This window comes from Anser anser (genome assembly GCF_964211835.1).
Source record: "Anser anser genome assembly, chromosome: 3".
Lineage (NCBI taxonomy): Eukaryota > Metazoa > Chordata > Aves > Anseriformes > Anatidae > Anser > Anser anser.
This window is the reverse complement of record NC_139722.1, coordinates 84,096,740-84,119,098: the sequence shown is the minus strand read 5'-3', so window position 1 is coordinate 84,119,098 and position 22,359 is coordinate 84,096,740. Positions and strand designations below refer to the sequence as shown.

The following is a 22,359-nucleotide window of genomic DNA, read 5'->3' as shown; positions in this document are numbered from 1 at the left end:
AAGGTGTGACACTGCAAAGCAAAAAGAAATATTAAAGAGCTCAGAAAGTAGCATAGTATTCAGTTTAGTGTATTAATATTCTAGGAACAACTGTATACATACAGTATAGTTGTTAATATTCAATTAAGTGGTTAGAGAATTTTTGCAGAGGGAGAAGCCTTTATACTGCTTGAACAACCACTGCTGGGGACAAGCCTTAATAGAAAGATACCAGCAAGGAATGCAGAGAAGTTGCTTTTAAATCTCTCCTGGTGAAAAGTGTATTGGCAGATTTGTTTTAATATGTCACACTATTTTGCAATAATTGGTAAATGAACTTGCAAAAATAATTATTTACCATCCAAACATATTCAAATTCAGAGTGATTCACAGAGCATGATCGTCTCTGAGCAATAAAGGCATGCTTCTGACAGCACAACTGATATGTTTGCTAAATAGGCAAGAATAGCAGAGTTAACACACTGGGGGGAAAAATGTTTGATTCCTAAAATAGGGGTATTCAGCATCAGTTATTCCTTGCAATGATTAATGGGGGATAGCCATATTTTCTGCTTAAAGAACATTCCCTATCCACTAAGAATTTGATCAGTGATGTTTTTCTTCTGATGCTTTCTATACCTATATACTATATTTACTATATATGTATTATATATATTTTCCAGTATGTACATATATACGTGTGTATACAGGACATGCTATATGTTCTGTTTAGATTAAAAGCATTGTTTCTGCTCTCTGCACAGCAGCAACCACAGTAATTTCTTCATGCATAGGGCTTTTCAATACTGAAAGTTACTCTTCAGTGTTCCTTGAGGGGTGGTTTCACAGGGAGGGCCTGCAACCCCTTGGTGAGACGAGCAGCTGTGGAGTAAGTGAATAGAAAGGAGAGGGTCTTACTCTGTTCAGGAACTTTGAAATGTGGTGCTGAATTTGCTTAGGGATGTAAAACTGGCTTTCCCCTTCCTGTTGTAGTTGTGTCCTGATGTAACTGTGATACATCGTGTACCTATTTAAACCTAGAGTGGGAGCACAAAAACAGGTTAATATATACAGTGTTGGTGTACTTTGCTGGCAAAAAGTTTGTTTTCAGGGAGAGCTTCTTGCATAGCTCAAATTCTACATATTTTTGAAAACTTTCCTTTATATATGAGAGCAATCATAGACTATATGCTGCATAGATACTGAAATTAGAAAAAAGCAGGAAAAAATAGTGTATACCCTCCGCAGCAATGACATACATGTTTATAAAGCATGCCCTTTCACAGTATACATTCAGAGTATCGGGAAGGTCGTAGTTAGCCCAAGATACCATTCAACCAGGTGATCACAATCAAGATTTTCCATCTTTGGGAAGAAACCATGCCTGTCTGAAGCATCAGAAGAGGAAAAATGTTTTGTCTTTGCATTCTTACCCTGCTTCTGCAATGACTCCTTCCATTTTCCTGCAACATGACCATTTTAGGAAGAACACTGAGAAGATGGCTTTTTCTGACCTTATCAGGTCTCTGATAAACCACAAATGGTTCATTGTAGTAATTCCCTTGCTACCTTTTAGACATTGTTTTGGTAGACACGTGCACTGTATCAGCTACTTTGGATTAGGTTGTAATGGCTTTGTGTTGAATAAACTGTTCTTTTGTATGGCACTCCTAATATTGTAGTTCTAGTAATACAGAAATATCTTTTTATATATCTAATGTCTTTAATCAGGAGATACCTGTTCTAAAATTGTGTTAACATACATGATTTTGTTCCGTTTTTACTACAAAATGAAATGAAATAATAGAGCCAAGTATGTTCAACGTATTGGTTATAGTTTAGGAAGTAGTTAATGTAATTCACAGTTTCCACTCTGTAATAATAAGAGTGCTTCCACTCTCACCCATAAGATGAAATTATGCCTAATGAGAATAGAACAAGTGCTAAGCTGGAAAATTATTTGAAGAGTTACCTGCTCAAAAAGCTTATAGGGATAGTCAAATCTCTGTCACCTGAGAACTTGTTCCACCTTTTATATCATATGTTTACCTAAATATAATTGATCCCACTATAGAATAGATAAGTGGACAAATGACATTTTTATGTTCCAATGACTTTTTGCAATTCTGTTTTATGTTGCTTGATTAGTGTTATGCAATCTTAAGAATTTAATGTTTGTGTTTAGCTTGCTATTGGATGGTTTCTTAGCTATTTTTTCTTCCTCATTTTCAGACACAGACATCAGCGAGTCTGGTATTTCCATCAGAAGTGCTGGTTCAGCAACTTCTGTGACCAGCCAAGGTGAGCGAAAAAGGAGGACACTTCCACAGCTTCCCAAAGAGGAGAAAGTGAGTGAAGGCTCCAGAACAAAAACTACATCTCATCAGAGATCAGAAATAGGTGAAAAGCAAGACACTGAACTTCAGGAGAAGGAAACTCCAGCTCGTGTCTCAGATGCTGACGGCAGAAGTATAGCTAAGTCAGGTAGAACAGTGAACGGTCTTTCACCAAAAGCTACAGGAGAAAAAGTTTTTTCTTTCCCTAGCTCTTCCAGTAAAGAGAGATCTGAAACTGGCAGAGAAACTTCTGTAGTGAAACAAGCTTTAGCAAAAATTCAACAAGAACGAAAGGAGCAAGGACACTGGACACCCTCAAAACTGTCTTCTACAAAACCTGCTACAAATCAAGTTGAGAAGGGTAGGGAGGAGATTGCTGTGTCACACAAAACTTTAGATAATCAAGACAAAGCTCCTGGACATGTTACTGATAAAACAGAAGTGAAGTTGGCACAGAGTGAGGGAAAAAGAAGAAAAAATGAGGAAACTATTAAAGGACAAAGTCCTAAAACATCAGGAGGAGAAAAAAAGGAATCTTCAAAACCGTTAGTGAGGCAAGGCAGCTTTACTATAGACAAGCCTAGCACAAATATACCGATAGAACTTATTCCTCACATTAATAAGCAAAGTGGATCTGTTGCCCCCTCAGCATCTGCAAACAGGACACGTGACAGAAGTGATTCAATGGACACTGATTCCAGTCTAGATACAACACTCATTTTAAAAGACACAGAAGCTGTAATGGCTTTCCTTGAAGCTAAACTCCGTGAAGAAAATAAAACTGATGAAGGTCCTGAGACTCCTAGCTATAACAGAGATAATTCCATATCACCAGAATCAGATGTAGATACAGCCAGCACAATCAGTCTCGTTACCGGTGACACTGAAAGAAAATCCACACAGAAGCGGAAGAGCTTTACAACCTTATATAAAGATAGATGTTCCTCTGGTTCACCTTCAAAGGATGTTTTAAAATCTTCTGCAACAAGTGCCAGAGAAAAGATGGAAAAGAAAACTAAAAGTCGTTCTTCAGATGGTGGATCTAGAGCTGATGCTCGCAAAACTGTGCAATCTAGTGGAAGAATGAGACAACCATCAGTGGATTTGACAGATGATGACCAAACATCTAGTGTACCTCATTCCGCCATTTCTGATATCTTATCATCTGACCAGGAAACCTACTCTGGCAAATCACATGGAAGAGTTCCTTTTGCCTCAGCAGATGAACTTTTACATTCCAAAATGGAAGGAAAGTCAGCTAAATCAAAAAGCACTCCTGTTGCACTTGGGCAATCTAGTAAATCTACCACTCTTCCAAGACCTCGTCCTACAAGGACTTCTCTCTTGCGCAGAGCACGGCTTGGTGAAGCCTCAGATAGTGAGCTTGCTGATGCTGATAAAGCTTCAGTGGCTTCCGAAGTGTCCACTACAAGTTCTACATCAAAACCTCCTTCAGGGAGGAGAGGTATTTCCAGAATAGACTTACTTGCTCAACCTCGCAGAACTCGACTTGGCTCTTTATCAGCACGTAGTGATTCTGAAGCAACAATAACTAGAAGCACTGCCTCATCTCGTACCCCAGAAGCTATTATCAGAAGTGGTGCAAGGTTGACATCAGCTGGAGATAGTAGTAAAGTTTCTGCTAGAACTCGAGCCAATAGCATTTCTCGACTTTCAGATTCAAAATCCAAATCTTTGGCTTCAGCTCATAATTCTCCCTCAGGTATGTCAGATTATTTAACTAGCTTCTACAATACCATATATTTTGAAATGTTTTTTATATTTATATACTTTTTTAAGGAATGTTCTTATGAAACAATTTGTTGAGCTTTAGTTGACTCTCTCTTTTTCTTTCAAGTAAGAGTCTTCCTTGCTGACGCTTGTGGATGTTTCTCACTTAAAATCACAAAGACAAGAAATTTCAATCCTTTACCTTCTTGGATGGATATATATGTTTGTTTATTTTTTGTAGCAGCAGATCAGTAACAAAGAATTCCATTGAGGCATTCAAGTGTGGCAGCACTGATTTGTGTTGGTACAAAAACAGGGTGGAATCTCTCTGCGCTAGTCATAGTAGTAAATGTTCAGAAGGTCAGCAATGCTTTTTACTGCATAGAAAATATAATATTTATTTGTTCAGCATATTTACAAGCCCAACATGTAGTGTTTCCCAAGGAAATACCCTGAGCCTTTTTAGGATAATCATACTCGTAATTTAAGATTAGCTTCCAAAACCACAACCGTGAGGTTTTTTTAATAATGATAATAACAAAAAAGTTTAAAGTGAAAAAATTAAACACAAATACTACCTAAATAAACATCATAAAGTAATTAATAATGTTTGCCTTTCCTTGGAGTAGTTTTTGTTCTCTGTTCAAAGTCATGACAATTTATGATTTCATAATTATTTCCAAATCATGTTGACCTTCTTTTGTGTAGTCCCTCATTTACAGTAATATTATCTTATTTATGGATGACAAAAAAAATCCATACAGTTGATGAATTATAACCTGCTATTTTGTTAGAAACTAACATAACACTTTAAATATGAACAGTGTGAAAGGCTAGCTTTTTACCAACAGGAATATTAAATCATCCTAAGTAAAAATGTGGTGATTCTATATAAGTCATCTCTCATATTAAATGGATATCTATAATTGGTGATCTCTTGCTCTTTGAATCATCAAAGTTTGACCGTATTTAGAGCCAGTCCACAATCTAAGAAAAATAAAATTACAATAGCTTCCTTACTTCCAGTGCTGAGTGTTGCCACTGAGATTATATATTTTACTTTGCTGCTTCCTCTTCAGAGTTGATTTAAAGGTCTGTGATAGATACATTTCCTGCAGCCCTTTTGTTGCTTGTATATTGTAAATGTACCTTTTTAGGATTCTTAGCAGTGTTTTCTCCCAGACAGGTATCCTTTTGTTGTGTTATTTATTAGCTTAATAGAAATTTCTGAAGAGATACAAATGAGGTGTTCACTGAATCTGTTGCAATATGATGACAGTTGTCTACAAAGATACAAAAAATAAATGAAAAAAAAAAACAACTAAGCCTCAGATTAAAAACTCAGTCTTTCCCTCTAAGATACCGTTGGAAAAATAGCATGTTTTCTCTTTTAGTCTGTTTTAAATTGATTTGTGCAGCCTGAAAGCTGGCAACATTAGACCAGGGAAGAGCGTCAGTTAAGACTGCTCATTGAAGAAGAATTTAAGAATTAAGAAGAATTTAAGAATTTCATTCATTTAAGAATTAACACGAATTCATATCCAGATATTGCTGATTTCTGAAAAGGCAAACCCCAGATGTTACTTGCCACTTTGCTTATTTTTGTGTTTCGTTTTTTGTTTTTTTCACAAAACTGTATATGGATTTTGAGGTTTACGTACTACTGCATGTTTCCTAAACGGGTTGCCAGATTGAGGTGGTTTGCTTCTTCTGTTAATGGATTGCTCTGAGCTTTCTCTTTCCAGTCTACTAGTCTGTCATGGTTCTGTCTTGAGCGTTCATTTCACTGCATTACACTGTTTACTGTGGCTTGTATAAAATATTCTGCTTTCCAAAAAAAAAAAAAAAAGGCATCTTTTCATGAGCTATCCCAACACAATAAGATAGACATTATAAAAATACAAATAAAAAAATACTGGTTTGAAAAATTTGCAGTAGGAATAGCTCCTGTTATTAAAAGACTTGATCAGTTTGATCAGTTTACTCCCCAAATTCGGGAGTAGCATGTAGACCTTTTAGAATATACTTCAGGTACATCTGAATTGCTATAGAAGTATAAAATTTTCTTATATAAGCCACTACTCAGTGTGTCTCCATTTTTCCATTAGCATCTTAAAAATGATGCTAATAACTACCCAAAAGCTCAAGTTTTAATTATGCTTCATAATAAATCTGTATAATAATACTTTATCCCTATTTAAAATATCTTTGAATATCTTTGAATATACTATTCTCATGCATTATATAAAAATGTACCACAGCAGAAGCTTTTGGATCCAAAGCATCCAGTTCCTCACCTTAATTTTGTTTCTTGGAATGTCAACAATTCACTTAAATTGCCACACTCCTGGAAATGACTAATGAAGTGCCTGAGAAAAGTGCTTCAGAATGTTTGAATTTGTTTTCCTTTGCGCAGATTTAATCAAGACATAACTATGATGTATTTTTTTTGTCTCCCTGGACCTAGATAGACTGTAAAATGGATGATCATTACCAATAAATTAGTTTCTTTTTCTTTTATCAGAGAATCGGTTGTGACTGAAGTGTTAAGGTTCTTCCAAGGGCCTTCACATCAGCGCAGTTAGCATTACAACATTCTAGATCACTAAATATTGGCAGCAGAATCACGCTTCTTAACTCCAATCTACCAAAGAGGAAATTAATTCTGCATTTCCCAAATCTTTTTCAATGTTCAGACATACATGCCTGTAGAAGGAGGGTAGAAAAATGACCTGCATTGATTGGATATTTTTGTTGCCTTGTACTTCATATGGATGAATTGAAACATAATAGCATTAAAATTGTCAGAGCTATGAGCAAGTCCATAATTTCAAGAATCTATATGAAGCCTTGGTAGACTTAAGTATTGCTGCTCCCTTTTAAATGATAAAGCAGATACGTGGAATGTCTTGGATGGGAATTATCAGCATTAAAGTAGTTATCAGGGTGTTTCCATGGCAGGAGGCTGGATAACTGGTAACACTGCAAAAAAGCTGTGAAGCAGAATTAATAATTCTATAGTGCAAGTAATGAAAGATGTAATCGAAGCACTAAATCAACAAAAAATAGTGTGATCAGTAAAACCGAGAACACTGAAGATCTTTTTCCACAATTGCGGAGGAAAATTGCAGATGATGTTACAATAGTGTAAAAAAAAAAAAAAGTTTTTAAAAAAGTGTTGGGAAAAAGAACAATGGAGACAGACCCAGTGTAAGAGTACCAAGCTGCAGCCATAAAATTCTGCATTATGTCAAAGCAAAGAGACCTTGTTCAGCAACTGGTTGTGTACAGCGGCTCTGCTGGCTTGCTGACCTAGTTGTCATTGCAAATAATTAGCAGATAGGCTCATCAAAGATGTTGAGGTATCCCTGAAGTAAAACAAAGGGTTCAAGCATGGAAAGAAAACAACACTTAACTGACCTTTAGTGTTATTGCAAATATTGAGCACTGAATCTCAGGATCTTTAACAAAGATGATCCCTGAGAATGCATCAGTGAGAGTAGAGTGTTTTGTAAGGGTTATGCTTAATAATTATGTCCCTAAATCGTAAAAGTAAAATTATGGTGTCCAAGTCACTAAATTTGCCAGCTTAAAGCGTTATCAATACATTGTGCTTTTCACACAGTAGTCACCAATTTAGGTTTGTCTACTGGTAGGCCTACGATAACTTTTTTTCCATGTCAATAAGAAACCTTTTGATCACACAGAAATAAGCGTTTTAAAGTCTTAAAATATAAATAAAAATTATGGTACTATGTAGACAATTGTTACTGTTGTTGCTTCAGTTGGATAGTATCTCTGATATGTTTAAGCTTTTGCAAAATTCTTTATTTGTGAGTGTGTAATTTAAGACTCTTTTCCTAAAAAGTGTGGGGTCAATGCTGTGTGAAAAAGGAATTAAAACTAATCTCATCAATAGATTTTATTTAAGCAAATGATTCTAATTTGAATGTTTTAATACAAATTAACATGATAAAACACTATTTTGTACACAGAGAAACCCAAGCTTCTCCCAGACCCAGATCCTGATGTTGAAACTTACAGTGGTAGAGTACTAGAAATCAAATCTGTTTCTGATATTTCTGATAATTTCACTTCTCATTCAATCTTTAGTTTTTAACTGTATGACTACATATGCTCATTGTACAGTGCTGAGTTGCTGGACTACCTCACTTGAGAGATGTTAAGATAAATTTTGTATTTATTTTCATACGTTTAATTCAAACCAGAACAAAGCATTTAAAGAAAAATTGATGATGAAATTTGGGCCCAACTCATAAAGCTCTTTGGCCTTCAGTCACACGTTGCTTGCATGCTACTGGTGGGGAAATGTGCTTTTTCTGCTTATGTTCTATTTCCCTTATAAAAACAAGTTTGAAACCCCCTAAAAAGTATACAATAAGTAACTGGAGAGACTTTTTCCTTTTCTTCAATAAAATTAGAATATTAAAAAAAAAAAAAAAAAGTAGAACTGGATACAATTTGAAGACCACATTTAAACCTGTAAAAATTTTTGCAAGCATATTTGTGTTTTCAGATGGAGTATTTACATGAGGGAAGGGATGTAAGCTTATACACCAATGTCATATTTTATACACTATAGTCTTTCAAAGCATTGCACAGATCTTTTATCAATTAAAAATGACTTTCAGTATTTGTTACCTAAATTCATTGATACTTCATTTGTAATCTTTTGGTGGTTCAGGAGTAGTCATTATTACTTCTTGCATTTTTCTTTCATATACTAAAACCAATATGCGTTGCTTAAATCTATTACTTTTAAATTACCAGAAGGGGATTGCACACTTTAAAAAATGTCTGCAGTAATTACGGAGCCTCATAAATGTCAGTGAGTTTAGGGGATTAAATCCCCTGCAAGAATTTAGCAGGTTGCAGTGATGAGCACTCATTTAACGTTCAGTGATCTCTCTTCCTGCTTGGATTGTTCAAGGACAGTATATCTGAAACACATTTTCTAGACTTGACTAATTTATAGGGGGAAGAGAGCCTCCTACTTAATTTCAATACTCTTATACTTCAGTCTGTCTTCAGCAACATGGCTGTATATGCTTTGTGCTTCATGTGAGAAAATACACTTTTTGCTCTAAAGGCTGCTGTTTTTCTAGATGTGATGCTGTTTTTTATGGCACAGTATTAGTGGTTTTCTTTCTAGGCTAAATCGCGTCTTCTGTGATTTTTATGCTTTCCTTATGTAAGCATGCATTCTAGGCTTGGTGCCAGCTCAGTCCTTCCTTCATGTCTTTTCAGTTTTTGTGTATCACTTAAACTATAAATGAAACTTGGGGAAAAAATGTGCAGAAAAAGTGCAACCTGACTATATACTTAAATGTTAATGAATTGGGCCCTTGTTTTTTAATACAGTTTGCTTCAGCTCATATACAATTACTGGCTTTTACATCTTATTTCACTCATCATTATACAAAGAGCATCCGTTTTATGTTTTATTAATATTATTTAACACAACTTTTTAGCTTTCTTTTTAAGATGTAGTAAATAAACCTTTTGTGAGGTATCTGGGGATTGATAATGAATAGTTGTGTATTTTTGTGATACTACTGAAATAATTTTGTTTTTTTCTTATAAAAGATGCAATAATAATTCTTTTTTAATAATTAAACTAATTTAGTAAGTGCAAGATGGAGGCGCTTTCCTACAGATTATGCTTCCACCTCAGAAGATGAATTTGGATCAAACCGTAATTCCCCTAAACATACCCGTCTACGTACCTCTCCAGCCCTGAAAACCACACGACTGCAGAGCACTGGGACAGCAACTCAAAGTAGCAATACATTCAAGCACAGAATAAAAGAACAGGAAGATTACATTCGTGATTGGACTGCTCATCGAGAAGAAATAGCAAGGTTGGTTTTCAAGGAGCACCACTAAAATTACAAAGATTTGTATCCAACCAGTTGTATAGGTACATATATGGGAGAATGTGAGCTGATGGATTTTCTGTATCACTCTACTTAGTTTTCATTCACTAACTTAATGGGTAAATTTGATTTCTGATGAAAGACTGACAGAACACTCATGTTACCTGCACGTATCTTTCTAATGGAAGATGATGGTCATTTCTGAGTTATGATAGCTAGATCCCAGAATACAAACTTCTGGTTGCATTAGTGGGACTTCCAGAGGTACTTTGTGTGGAACTCTCAGTTGCTAATGGTGTATTTCTTGAGGCTGAAGTATATTGGATTTTATACTACCTTTACAATGATAGTGAGGTAAAATTTCAGATTGGTACCTATGTGTCTCAGAGAGAGGAAGGGATTTGGGCAATGTGAGAGACCATGTTCTTGCTTTAATGTTTAGTCTGTCTGGACGTTATTTCATGTTAGATATTTTCTGGCTTAAATCATATACACTCATGAAAAAGTAATTTCTTCTGAGACCCTGAGATTAGTGTAGCAATTTCTTCATTATTGCTAATAGCACTGTGCTTCAAGTTAACCATGTAAAAGGCAATCACTTCTACATTCTGGTAACCTATTATTCCTGTATCATGCAATAACCGGGCAATGAAAACTTCAAATAGCTTGCACAAAATAAATAAAACTACGTAAGTAAATAAATGTTATTTAAAACTTAGATGCCAGTGTTCAAGTTTTGAACCTTTTCACAGAACTTAATCAGGGAGCCTAAACAAGAAATGTGTTTTCTTTTTAAAATTTATCTTAGTGTGGTCTTACAGCTGGTGAATCACTGTGCTTTGCTTAGTGTAATTTAGTTTTGCCTCTTCTTGGTAATATTTTTCAGCATATACTTTTTCTAGCGTAGTGTGTGCAAAGAGAAAATACTTAAGGCAGACTTGATAAGTCATGAGAATCACAATGAAATTAAGTTTATTAATCAATTTAATGCAAGAATATGAAAAAGATGTGACTAAAATCAGAAATATGTAAAGCTTAGAGACTTCAAAGCTACAATTTCCTTATTGTATCTTGGGTGATATTGTGCCCTTATGAACACAGATGAAGACAGGCATTTAACATCATAAATATATATGCTATATATATTTGTGCACATATGCACGTTTATACACATACATGTGTGCACAACTATAAAAATATTCAATTCCTACCAAATTCTGTGAGTCTTAGTTGAATAGCTGATCAAATTAGGGAGTGTTAAAAGTAAGTACTACATAAAATAAATGTATAGTTGAAAGTAGAGGTTGTGTGACAAATATTTCATTTCTTCTATATAACCATCATGTTGTATTTAAATTGGTCTTCAAAGATTGATGGTTTGCACTTTTCACAGACTCTAAAATTTACAGATGTTAATAAAACTGAGGATTTGAAAGAGATATTTAAAAATAATGGAATAGCCAGATTTGGTCTAAAACATTTTGGCCTGGAGTGAATATACAATATGAGCTTCACATATATTTTGTTTAATGGTTTCAAAGTATCATTACAAAATTAATTGACTCAGTTTATGACATAGTAGACTAAGCATAGAAATGTTTTCAGTAATCCATCAGTAAAGAATTATGACAGATTTCTTGGAAGCATTCCTATTTTATTGTAATTTTTCTAACACCACAGCTGTTCTTTCACTACAGGTAAATAAGAGTTAGAGTTCAAGGTTGTTGAAAAAGAAGGTCATGCTCTCCCTATCCCAAGTCAAGTGTTCTCATATTTTTCCTTCTGTTAGATGAATCAACTGTGTAGTTGTGGGGAAGAGTCTGTTCACAAAGCAAATCTGATAACATTTCCTTGGGTAGAAATGGGAATTTGAGGTTTTTTTTGGTTTTGTCTCCCTGAATCCATTTGCCTTCTGTAATTGCAAGGACTGATGCAAGGGAAGCAGTAGAAATCTGCAACGCAACCTACCATTACAACAGAGTAAATAGTATGGACATAAAGACTAAGTCTACTTCCTTGCATTATACAAAACATACTCCTTATATTTAAGCCATACTTTTTCTTTCTATAAGTTAATGCAGAATGATTTGATAATTGATCAAGCCCAACTCTGAGCTGTTTTGTTTTTCATAATGCTTTTGATTTAGCACTCTATATTGTTTCTGTACAGAAAATTACAGAGTACTGGCTATAGCTTACTATCACAATGAAACTGATTCCAGATTTTGTTCACATGGCTAGTGTTTGACTGTGGTGATTGTGTAACAAATTTCTTGTCATACATGTTAGAATTGTTCAATATGGTATCTTTAGGATTCATTTGAATTCAGTTGTATGTGGACATCTGACATTTTTCTGTAATTTTGATTGCTTGGTAGGAATTCAGTGGAAGTGGCTGTTGCATGTCGAAGCATTGGTGATTTCTGTGAAGAGTTGTCCTAGTTGATTTATACTACTTTTGGTTTTGGTGTTTAATGACATTTGTCTTCTGGGGGATTTACTGATAATAGCAATTTCCTCCTTATTTTCTCCACAATAATTCATGACATGCCAAATTTTGTCCCAGAGATTCAAAAGTGATTATTAGCTACATCTATCTGTTTACGAAAAAAGTGGTGTGGCTGTGTGAAGCAATGGAAGCAGGTGTTGTAGTAGCTCTTCTACTTGGAATAGTAGCTCAAACCTTGGAGTTATAATGGTGCACTTATATAAGCACCTGAAACAGAAATTAAAATTGGACGAAAAATTGTAATAATTAGGTTAAATTAATGTAGAAATAAGCATTTACCACATCTTAATTTATAAAAATGGGGAATTGACTTGATTTGTACTTTAGTGTTCCAGTCTTTCATAGCCTGAATTCAGAAATACTGTCTTGTATGTCATGGGTAATTGCCGCATATTCTCTGCCAGCCTTATTCCAATTATATGTACACTTATGACACACAATCTTGCACTTTGTCATAAATTGCTGATCATTAACCACAAAATCCAGTGTTGCTGTTTGGCTGGGAATATCTCTAATTATTTCTGCTTTTCTAGTTTTAAGACTGAGTGAGTAGAAATTAAACTATCTCAAAATCGATGATGTCCATTTGTTCAGACTTGAAGTCAATTTCAAAAAAAAAAGGCAGTAAAACTCACCCTTAAGCACTGGCCAGCATCACGTACATCCCTGTTGCATGCAGCTCCTTCCACTTAAATGGTGGCTGCTGCTATTTCACAGCATCCTTGGTGGTGCAGAGTCAGCACTGTTGACTTCTGTGCCTTCACTCCTCTCAGCCAGAAGTATGAGCAGGGATCACTTGGGCTGCTCTGAATTCTAGGTCTTCTGAACTGTCTGCTCTAAGCTGGAGATTCAGGGTGCCATAGTTATTGGGGGGCTCTTAGCTTCTGCTTTGGGTTGCTTTTCGTTTTTTCTATCAGTCTTTTGGGGCGTTCTGGGGAGGAGAGGCACAAGGAGAGCTAGGCAAGCTCCTTTGCTTTGCTTCCATGCTGCTGAGCAGAATACAGAGCAGGGCTATTTTGTGATGTGGTGGATCAGAAGAAAGGAAAAGGCTTCTGTACAGCAACTGCAGAGGAAGGCTGCAGCAGCAGTTTGGAGAACTTCAAACAATAATTAGTTGCAGGAATCTTCAGCTGAGAAGCTGAATATATTTGTATTGCTCTATCATATCCAAGCATGTTCTGTTTTTCCAACTGGCAAGTTTGTCTTGATTTGACGATTTAAGATATTGGTCTGGAATTTCAGACATGTAAGCAGCTTGATCTGAGCAAGTTGCAAGGCTGCTGGGTAATCACAGGTCCTGAAGGAAGTTCTTTGTAAATAGGTTAACTGAGATATCAGTTAAAGGTATTTCAGGTGCATTTCAGATTTACTGCATTTATGTGAGTCATCTTTGCAGTATTTTCACAGTATTTCCCTTGAATCACATATTGGACTTAACTGTGTGTGTTACACACATCTTTGCCTGGGAGTCCTAGGAAGAAAACAAGGATGCTCTGTCTCTTGAGATTGCCTTCTACCATCTTCCTCCATAAAAGCATATTATTAGAAGCTTCAGTTAAGAATTTGCTTTTGTGATTCTATGAATAGACTTTCTATTCAGAGGGGCATGCACATTTTCATAGCACAGTTACCATCAAAAACTGGAACTTAGAAGCTGAAAGGCTGCAGGTTGGGCTCTACTGCTCCAGTAGTATTTCTAGGGGAGAAAGTAACGCTGTCTTTATTACTAGGATCAGTCAAGATCTGGCTCTCATCGCACGGGAAATCAACGATGTAGCAGGAGAGATAGATTCAGTGACTTCATCAGGCACTGCCCCCAGTACCACAGTAAGCACTGCTGCCACCACCCCTGGCTCTGCCATAGACACTAGAGAAGAGGTAGGAGATCTTCATGGAGAAATGCATAAGGTTCTTTCTTTTCTTTATTTCTTTTGCTTTTAGCATTTTGCATAGCCTTTTTAGTTATTTCCACCCAACCTGTACGCATGATCTGTTCTTTTTTGATTTAAAGTTCTTTTACGTTCTGATAAATTACCCAGAAATGATTCTGTTAACACAGATTGTAAAAAATGTCACCCAAATGCATCCTATCTGTCTGTCTCTTTTTTTCCACAAAGCATAGGACCTAGATGGTTATTTGTTTCTAGCTTAACCATAGCCTTAGATATTGAATAGTATCTAAGTGCATTTAAAGATACTAGTGTCTATGCAGGGATATATATATATGTATATGTTTAATACTTTGTACAGTACTTAAAAACAAAAAAGCCCCTCTTTTCACAAGTGACATTAAAGTTTCTTCTTCTGAACATTTAAATGCTTAGGCACCATCAGCTAACAATAACTTCGTATTTTCTCTCCTAATAACATTGTCAAAAACTGCCTTGAAATAAGTTTGCCCTGTGATTCTATTCTATTCTAGTTCTAATTTTCTTTGACTATCTCTGGTGTGCTTTTGTTTGAATATATTGACTAACTTGTTCTAGTAACCATCACAGTTCTAATGCCGGTAAACATGTTGATTTGAACTGAAATCATCACTTTCTACCATATTACAGTTCACCCTAATATGTTATAAATGTTTACTGCTTTTTTTTTCTTCATAGTACTCCTTTCAAAATGTGTTTATTCATTTTTGTGTATGTAAAGTTTGGTTAATACATCAGTTGACTTTTACTAGTAAAATACTGTCATTTTCTGTGGAAAAAAAGATATAAACAGTGATGAGAAACCTATGAGTTCTGTACTTAGAAAAATTATAACTACACCCACATAGATTTTATTTTTAATTCATATGGACTCATGGCTAAACTTCAGTAAGGAAAGTGCTCATTTTCTCAAATCCAGCTAGATTGCTTGAATTATTATGCTACTGTTTTTCTTCTTTAAAAAATCCTGCACAATGTGTAATACTACTGCAGGTGGCAGTGTGTCCTTTAAGTAGGTATAGGTGCTTCTGTAATACTACAATTAATTGGGAAAAAAAATCTAAATTTGATTGTACTGTACTTAATTTCACAAATATATTCCATTAATTAAAGGCCAAACCAGTTTATAGGTAACTATCATGTTACCTGTCTGTAAGCAAAATTTCTGTGGGCTGGTCATGTAGTTACCACGTATGTCTGCTTTTTGGAAAAACGGCATTCGTTTTTACAAGGTATCATTACATTGGCGATGCCTCAGTTTATACTACAAAAGACAACAGAATGATTTTTATTTGGTAGACTTTTTGTAATCTGTTTCAAAAGGAAAAAAAGATTAGTCTCACTTCATCATTAGTTGGTTTCATAAACTGTATTTTTCTTTTATTCTCCAGTTGGTTGACCGAGTATTTGATGAAAGTCTCAATTTTAGAAAAATCCCTCCACTAGTGCATGCCAAACCACCAGAGGGGAATGGTCGGCCTAATGATGCTAGACCTCAGCTACCAGATATCACGGATCCCCCAACGATTACCCGAAGGAGGACTTGGAGCAGAGATGAAGTGAGTACACAACAAGTTTCTCTATAGTAGTAGGTCTATTTTAATTTTTCACAATTGTCTCTCTGCTTAGTGTTCTACACTATCCTTTCATTCCTACCTGTATCAGGTAGCATTAATCCTAGAAAACATACTTTGTGTGTTATTTAATTTGCAAAATGTTCTAATATGATTGTATAGGATACTAATTAGAACGTGTGTGGTTTTTAATGGTAAAAAGGTAATTGAAAATATATGGAATTGTTTGTTTAACCTTATTTAAAACTTATTGCAGGTTATGGGGGACAGTTTGCTGTTGTCCTCAGTCTTCCAGTTTTCTCGCAAGATAAGACAATCCATAGACAAAACAGCTGGCAAAATCAGGTATTTTTTTTTAATTGTTGTTATTGAAAATGTTCTGCTCTCATCAACATTCCTAGTAGGCGACATGTATTATTCAGATATAGCAAATGTGTTTGGTAGCAACTAGTGTTTTAAAAAAGCAATGTTAGTTATGTTGGTTTTTTTTTGTAGTCTTCAATAAGATTTGGAATTAATAATTTTTCCATTATTGCTTGTGTGTGTTACACATTATATGAAGTTAAATATCAGCAAAATTTGCATGGACAGAATAATATTTATACTTCCAGCAAAAGTGCTGTTGCAAAGTATGATAATGCTGTGCAAAATCTACATTACCTCTATGCAAGACTAATAGAACTCTCTTAAAAGATAAACTTAAAGTGTACTGAACTGTGTAGTTGCCAAGCTGATGTAAGGATCAACCATTTTAGGAAGAAAAACAACTGGAGAGAGGAGAGAAGTTTCAGTAAATCCTTCTGAAAAAGAATTTGCTCTGGAGACAGTAACTAAAATAACAGATGATGACATCTGTTATTTTTAATTGAAAACTCCTGCTTAGATAGTTAGATTCCTGCCAAAAATATCGTAGTAGCTAACAAAGTACAGACATGTCAAAAATGATAACCTGTTTCTCTAGCAACAGCTGCTTTTAACTTGAATGAGTGAGTGTACAACCATTTGGTGACCACTTTAGTTGACAAGAGGAAATACAAATTCTAAATAAAAAGTTCAGGGTTGTATAATTCACATGTCCTTCTTCGTGTCATTGTGCAGTTAATCATTTAAAAATAGTGTATGTAAAAGAAAAAGTAAGTCACTTGGCTGAACTTCATGTATATTTTTTTAATGTGAGAAAATATTAGGTCAGTAATTGATTGGTTTGTCTAGTAAGTGTCCCATACTGAAATCTTGGATGGATGACCAAATCACAAATTAAATTCATCATAAGGTGATGTAACAACTAAAAGCAGCAAAATACTAGCATATTTGAATGTTGTATTCCCATGGGACTACTGAAAAAGGCTTGACCATACAAATCAAGAAAAAAATATCAATATAAATCAGTAAAAACTATAGATTATCTGTCATTTCTAGTATTACTGTTTCTAGTAGGAAGAGTATAACTGAAGAATCAAGTCTTTAAAACAGTCCATTCTTATGATATCTGTTCTATTTTTGTGTGTGTGTCTGTTCTATTTTTACTGGTGGTTATAGGTAACATTTGTGAGTGTGTTATTTCTGCTATCTCAGAACATGTTCCCAAACTGACATTTGTCTTGCTTCTTTTTCCAATTTACCATTTGCAGGCTACAGGATTATAATACTGTATTACACTGTTCACTGCCTTTCCTTTCTTGGTTTCCCCAGATACTTGATTTCATGTATCATTATTTATTTAAATATCCTTAAGCAAAAGACACAAATATCTATTGCTATACAAATTTCAGATACCAGTGAATTTGTGAAATGCAGATTTACAATATAGTTACCCTCAAAACCTATGTCAAATTAACAGAGTTCAACTTTATTATGCAGAATTTATAACAAATTGTGTAGAAATTCACAACTTATTCAAGTTTATGCTACCTTTGAGTGCACCGTATCATTTACTTTAACAGCTGATCCCAACAAGTAAGCAAAGAAACATGTACAAAGCGATACATAAGTGTGAGTGTTCTTCGAAAGTCTTTCTAAAAGGCATTCAAAATACTGCAGACAGAAACATTGCAAAAATATTACATGAAGTTTTGCTTTGAGCATAATTCTCTGGAGAAATACAGTGACATCCATGAGGAACTCTGCTTACCAATATATTTTTTTTCCTTTTAAAGCTGCATCATCGGAACAAGAATCTTACTTATTGACTGACTTTTTTATGGTAGGCTTGTAGGATGATACGAATCTTAAAATGCCTCAAAAGCAGTAGATAGTAGATGCTCTATTCTTTTTGTCATGCTGATTTTTCTTGATGATTTGAAGCTTGTGATCTGTAAATATTTTGCTAGCACAGTTGTAGTTTGTTTAACACAAAAAACTGTTAGTACAGTGAATTAAAACAAATTTATGTATGCAAATGCATTCTGAGAAAAACAGGTAATGATAATATTCTTACACATTTCTGCTAACTTTTCTGAGCTTAATGGGTATGTCATATTACATTATAATTAATGCAACAATGATTTGATCATGTACGATACTATAAACGTAAGCATATATGTACATATTCTATATACATTTAAAGAGAGTGGCATTACATTTTTCAATAAATATATATTGGAAAACTTTTATCTATTTGAAATTCTTTAGCATATTCCCAGAACTGTAATCAAAATTTCCTGCAATCCATCAGAATGGATTTGAATAATATGACATTAATCATAATGTCATCGGTATTTTGAATTAGAAAAACACAATAGTTTTAGAATTGTTTTTAGAGAACATATAAGGGAGCAAAGAGCTACATATGTCAACAAAGCTAAGGTAAATTCTGTAGTAAGTTCAACAAACTCTATCCTTCTATTCATTTCACTGGAGCTAAGCCAGTTAAAATTTCTGTCCAGAAGAGATAAAATGAGAATCAGTCAGGATTTGTCAAGCAAACAGTTGTGTATTCTTCCAGAGTACTTGACCCTGAAAGGAGATGAGAAAGGTTTATAGGCACCAGTGAGCTTAACTATGTTTTTAAGTCCTCCCTCAAATTTCATTGTTCACCAATGTAAGCTTCTTTCACAAGAGCATAGACAGTATAGTGCAATTACAAATTCCACCATACATACTAAAAAATTACATCCCTCCTATCTGAGTTCAGATTGTCAAAGACGTGCTTCCTGTAAACATAAACATTCTTCTTTCTATAACATTTTAGTTGCAGAAGCTAGCTTTACTGAAAAGACCAGTTTCACTTTAGCTAAAAATACTATGATCATAAATATTTTCAGTCATTTTTGACAAGATGATCTATTGGAAATTAAAATGGAGCAGAAATCAGTCGTGAAGATAAATAAATCTGAGGAGAAAAATAAATGTGTATCTTTTTGGCTTGCCTAGTTTCTTCCCTATTTCATTAGATCTGCCATTTCTGTTTTCTACTTTATGGATAATGTTCAGAGTTCTACTGAGTTCTGTCATCATTCCTACCTTATATTAAGAAATAGGATTGAGAGAAGCTTCAGATGCTGTATTCCTTGGCTAAATTCTCTCAGAGCTGGCCAAGGTGTTTTTTTTTCCAGGCCATAGCATGGTGTTCAGCTTGAACCAGGTTCAAGTGCTTGATTCTTTCCTTTCACCAAACCCTCTGTATATTTGCATTTTTCTTCAGGATAAGGTCATAGCTTGGGTGTTGCTAATATACTTATATTCGTTGGTGTGTGTAATCAGGTTCTTACCCACTGATGTACGTGAAATGACATTGTAATTAAAAATTCTGTAGCACTCTTGCTGGGTATTCTGTAACCAATTCTTTGCTTATGAATTACTGTGGTGGCTTCACAGGAAGCAGATACGCAGCTTGTTTGCTTTTCTGTCCTGGCATGTTGTAATGCATTTGCAGGAATTTTCAGAGATTATGGAGGGAAGAGGTAAGTACACTTTGCAGTGACAAGACATACCGGTTTTTATCTGTGCTGTACAATATGAATGCAGTACTATTGGCTTGACTTGCAGCAGGCAAGTACCTGTTCAGTCAGGCAAAATCTAGGCAAAGCAATCAGCTCAGTGCAGGCACCACTCATCAGTTCCTGCAGTTGTTTGTGCATCCTGCAAAGTGCAACAAAAGAAAAATGAGGACTGAGCACAACCAAAGAAGAAAGGTTAGGCAGATTTGCAACAAAAAGACTGGGCAAAGGCAAGAGCAGAAGGAAGAAATGTTGCAAAAAGGAAATATAATTCCTCAAATAATACCAAAAACAAATTGGCCAGTCCAATTTATAGTGGAAGTAATATCTTTTAAATTACTTTTTCCATTTTTTCTATTGTTTTAAATAAGTTAACTTCTGAAGTGTAAATTTTTCAAATTGTAAAAAAGTAATATCATCCCTAAAGGAGAATAAGGGTGAAAGCACCACATATATAAATAAGGTCATTAATTATATATAAATACAGAATATTTTAAGCTCATATGAACAAAAAGGTAAATTAAAAAGCAAGCAGTGTCACAATAATCTCTCTATTTTTCTACTTGTGGTGTTTACTGCTAAATAAAGTCTTTGAGATGCACGGTATCATGAATTTGTACCTTAAATAATAATTTCCTGAAAGTCCTACCAATGCTAGTAATTTCTTTAAAATATACTACTTTTAGGTTTTAAATTGATTTGCTTAGAGGTCTGTTTTACTGCAGGTTCAAGTCTAAAGTTAAGTCTAAAATACCATTAATGTTTGCTACAGTTGCATTTCCAGCTAGAGTTAGTATCTAATCATAGCAATTAAAGAAGGGGATTTAGAATATACTTCACTGTCATGTGGTGTCACTTAAGAAAGAGAAAAAAAAAAGAATACCCAGATCCTTAAATATACATGGATTCCTTCTTTTCAATTGTGTAAATATGGACAATTTAAATTATGTTTATAATACAGCAATGTTATCACAGCAGGGAAGCAAAACAGTAAAAGCAAACAAACAAAAAACCCACCTGGGGATCTCATAACATGCTTTGGGATTTTACAGATAATAGAAGTGACTTCTTTAAACAAGTAATATTTATTGCTGAACTATGTGTATACAATTTGTGCATTGAGAGTTTTCATGCATTAGAAAAAAAATATCTTCTGTGTAACATATTTTTAATTTCCAAAAGTGTTTTTTTCTCTAAATTAATATAAAGTACAAATGTAGAAGTTGAATTTATTTACCAGTGTTAATCTTTTTCATATATTTTTCCATTGTTGTAAAATGCAATGTTAACAGGAAATTCTCTTGACTACTATAAAGTAGTTTGAAAAATAAAATAAAATTGTCTCAGTGCTGGCAGAAAGAATCAACTGTGCCTTTTCAACACCATAAGCAAGTATTTAGCTACACCATTGCCATTTTAATGTAAATACGAATGATATTGCTGAAACTCTGTATGCTACCCTACGAATTCAAACTTTATGGTTCAATTCTGTCAGTTTTCAATATTTTCAGATTTTGGTTTTATTCAGTGTTCCCTAGGCTGCTTTTTCGGATTGTGTATCTAATCTTTAAGTTTTAGTTTGTCTACCTTTTATCTACTTTAAACATACTATTCTTGCATTTCTTTGTTCTAGAATATTATTTAAGGACCAAGACAGAAACTGGGAAGAAATTGAAAACAAGTTGCGAGCAGAAAGTGAAGTTCCTATTGTGAAAACATCAAGCATGGTATGAATACGTACCTTTTCTGGGACAGAATGAACGTTTTTGTCATATAGTTACTAAATAATAAGTAGAAGAACATGCTATATTCAAATGTTGCAAACAGAATAACTGAAAAGGATGCAAGCTGTTTACAGACTTAACTGATCACTATTATTTAACTGAAGATAACCATCAGTATGAATGTTGGATGCTTTCAAATAACTTGTTTTACAATTTCAAGACTACTTTACCTAGTGATTAATCATATTCAGAGAAATAGTTATCTTTTGATATGTGGGAAGGAAAAGAATCTGTAGACATATTGTAATAAAAACTCTTCAAATCTAATTGTTTTAATTTTATGCTGAAACGACAACTGTAGGGTACCAACTACAGCTCTAGTTGATTGTACAATCAACGGAAATGTACAATCTTGTTGATTCTACCCCTGCATAATCAGAAATATTTCATGACCAGACTGTGTGACAGTGTGAGGGAATGGAGCACGTGTTTTTTCCTGGTATACTTGTCTTCTGCTTCTATACACAGAGCACAGGGTTTAAAAAACATTTCTTCACGTGAGAGCAGGTAGAGAGCCTAGCTTTATTACCCTGACTGCTGGAGTATTGTGCTGCTAGCAAAGTCAACTTACGGAGGCAGCTTTCTTTTCTGAGGGAAAGGCAGGAGAGGAAACTCCTCCTCATGTCCTTCATCCTGGACTGATAGAGAAACAAAATATGCTCATAGTTCCTCTGGTCTTGAAC

The 22,359-nt window shown here is 34.6% G+C and overlaps 1 protein-coding gene across 15 annotated transcripts in view; it reads left to right on the top strand.

Moving 5' to 3' along the window:
• CEP170 (centrosomal protein 170) overlaps positions 1 to 22,359 on the top strand; it is a 101,504-nt gene that overhangs the window by 72,350 nt on the left and 6,795 nt on the right. For 6 of the 15 annotated variants that reach the window (XM_083829599.1, XM_083829594.1, XM_083829593.1 and 3 more), the window contains 7 exons: positions 2,212 to 4,038; positions 8,042 to 8,092; positions 9,694 to 9,928; positions 14,183 to 14,360; positions 15,772 to 15,939; positions 16,211 to 16,299; positions 21,526 to 21,619. In XM_083829599.1, coding sequence (XP_083685725.1) covers positions 2,212 to 4,038; positions 8,042 to 8,092; positions 9,694 to 9,928; positions 14,183 to 14,360; positions 15,772 to 15,939; positions 16,211 to 16,299; positions 21,526 to 21,619 — 2,642 coding nt within the window. The remainder of the gene's footprint in view (positions 1 to 2,211; positions 4,039 to 8,041; positions 8,093 to 9,693; positions 9,929 to 14,182; positions 14,361 to 15,771; positions 15,940 to 16,210; positions 16,300 to 21,525; positions 21,620 to 22,359) is intronic. The other 9 variants (XM_083829598.1, XM_083829595.1, XM_083829597.1 and 6 more) reach the window with 6 other exon arrangements.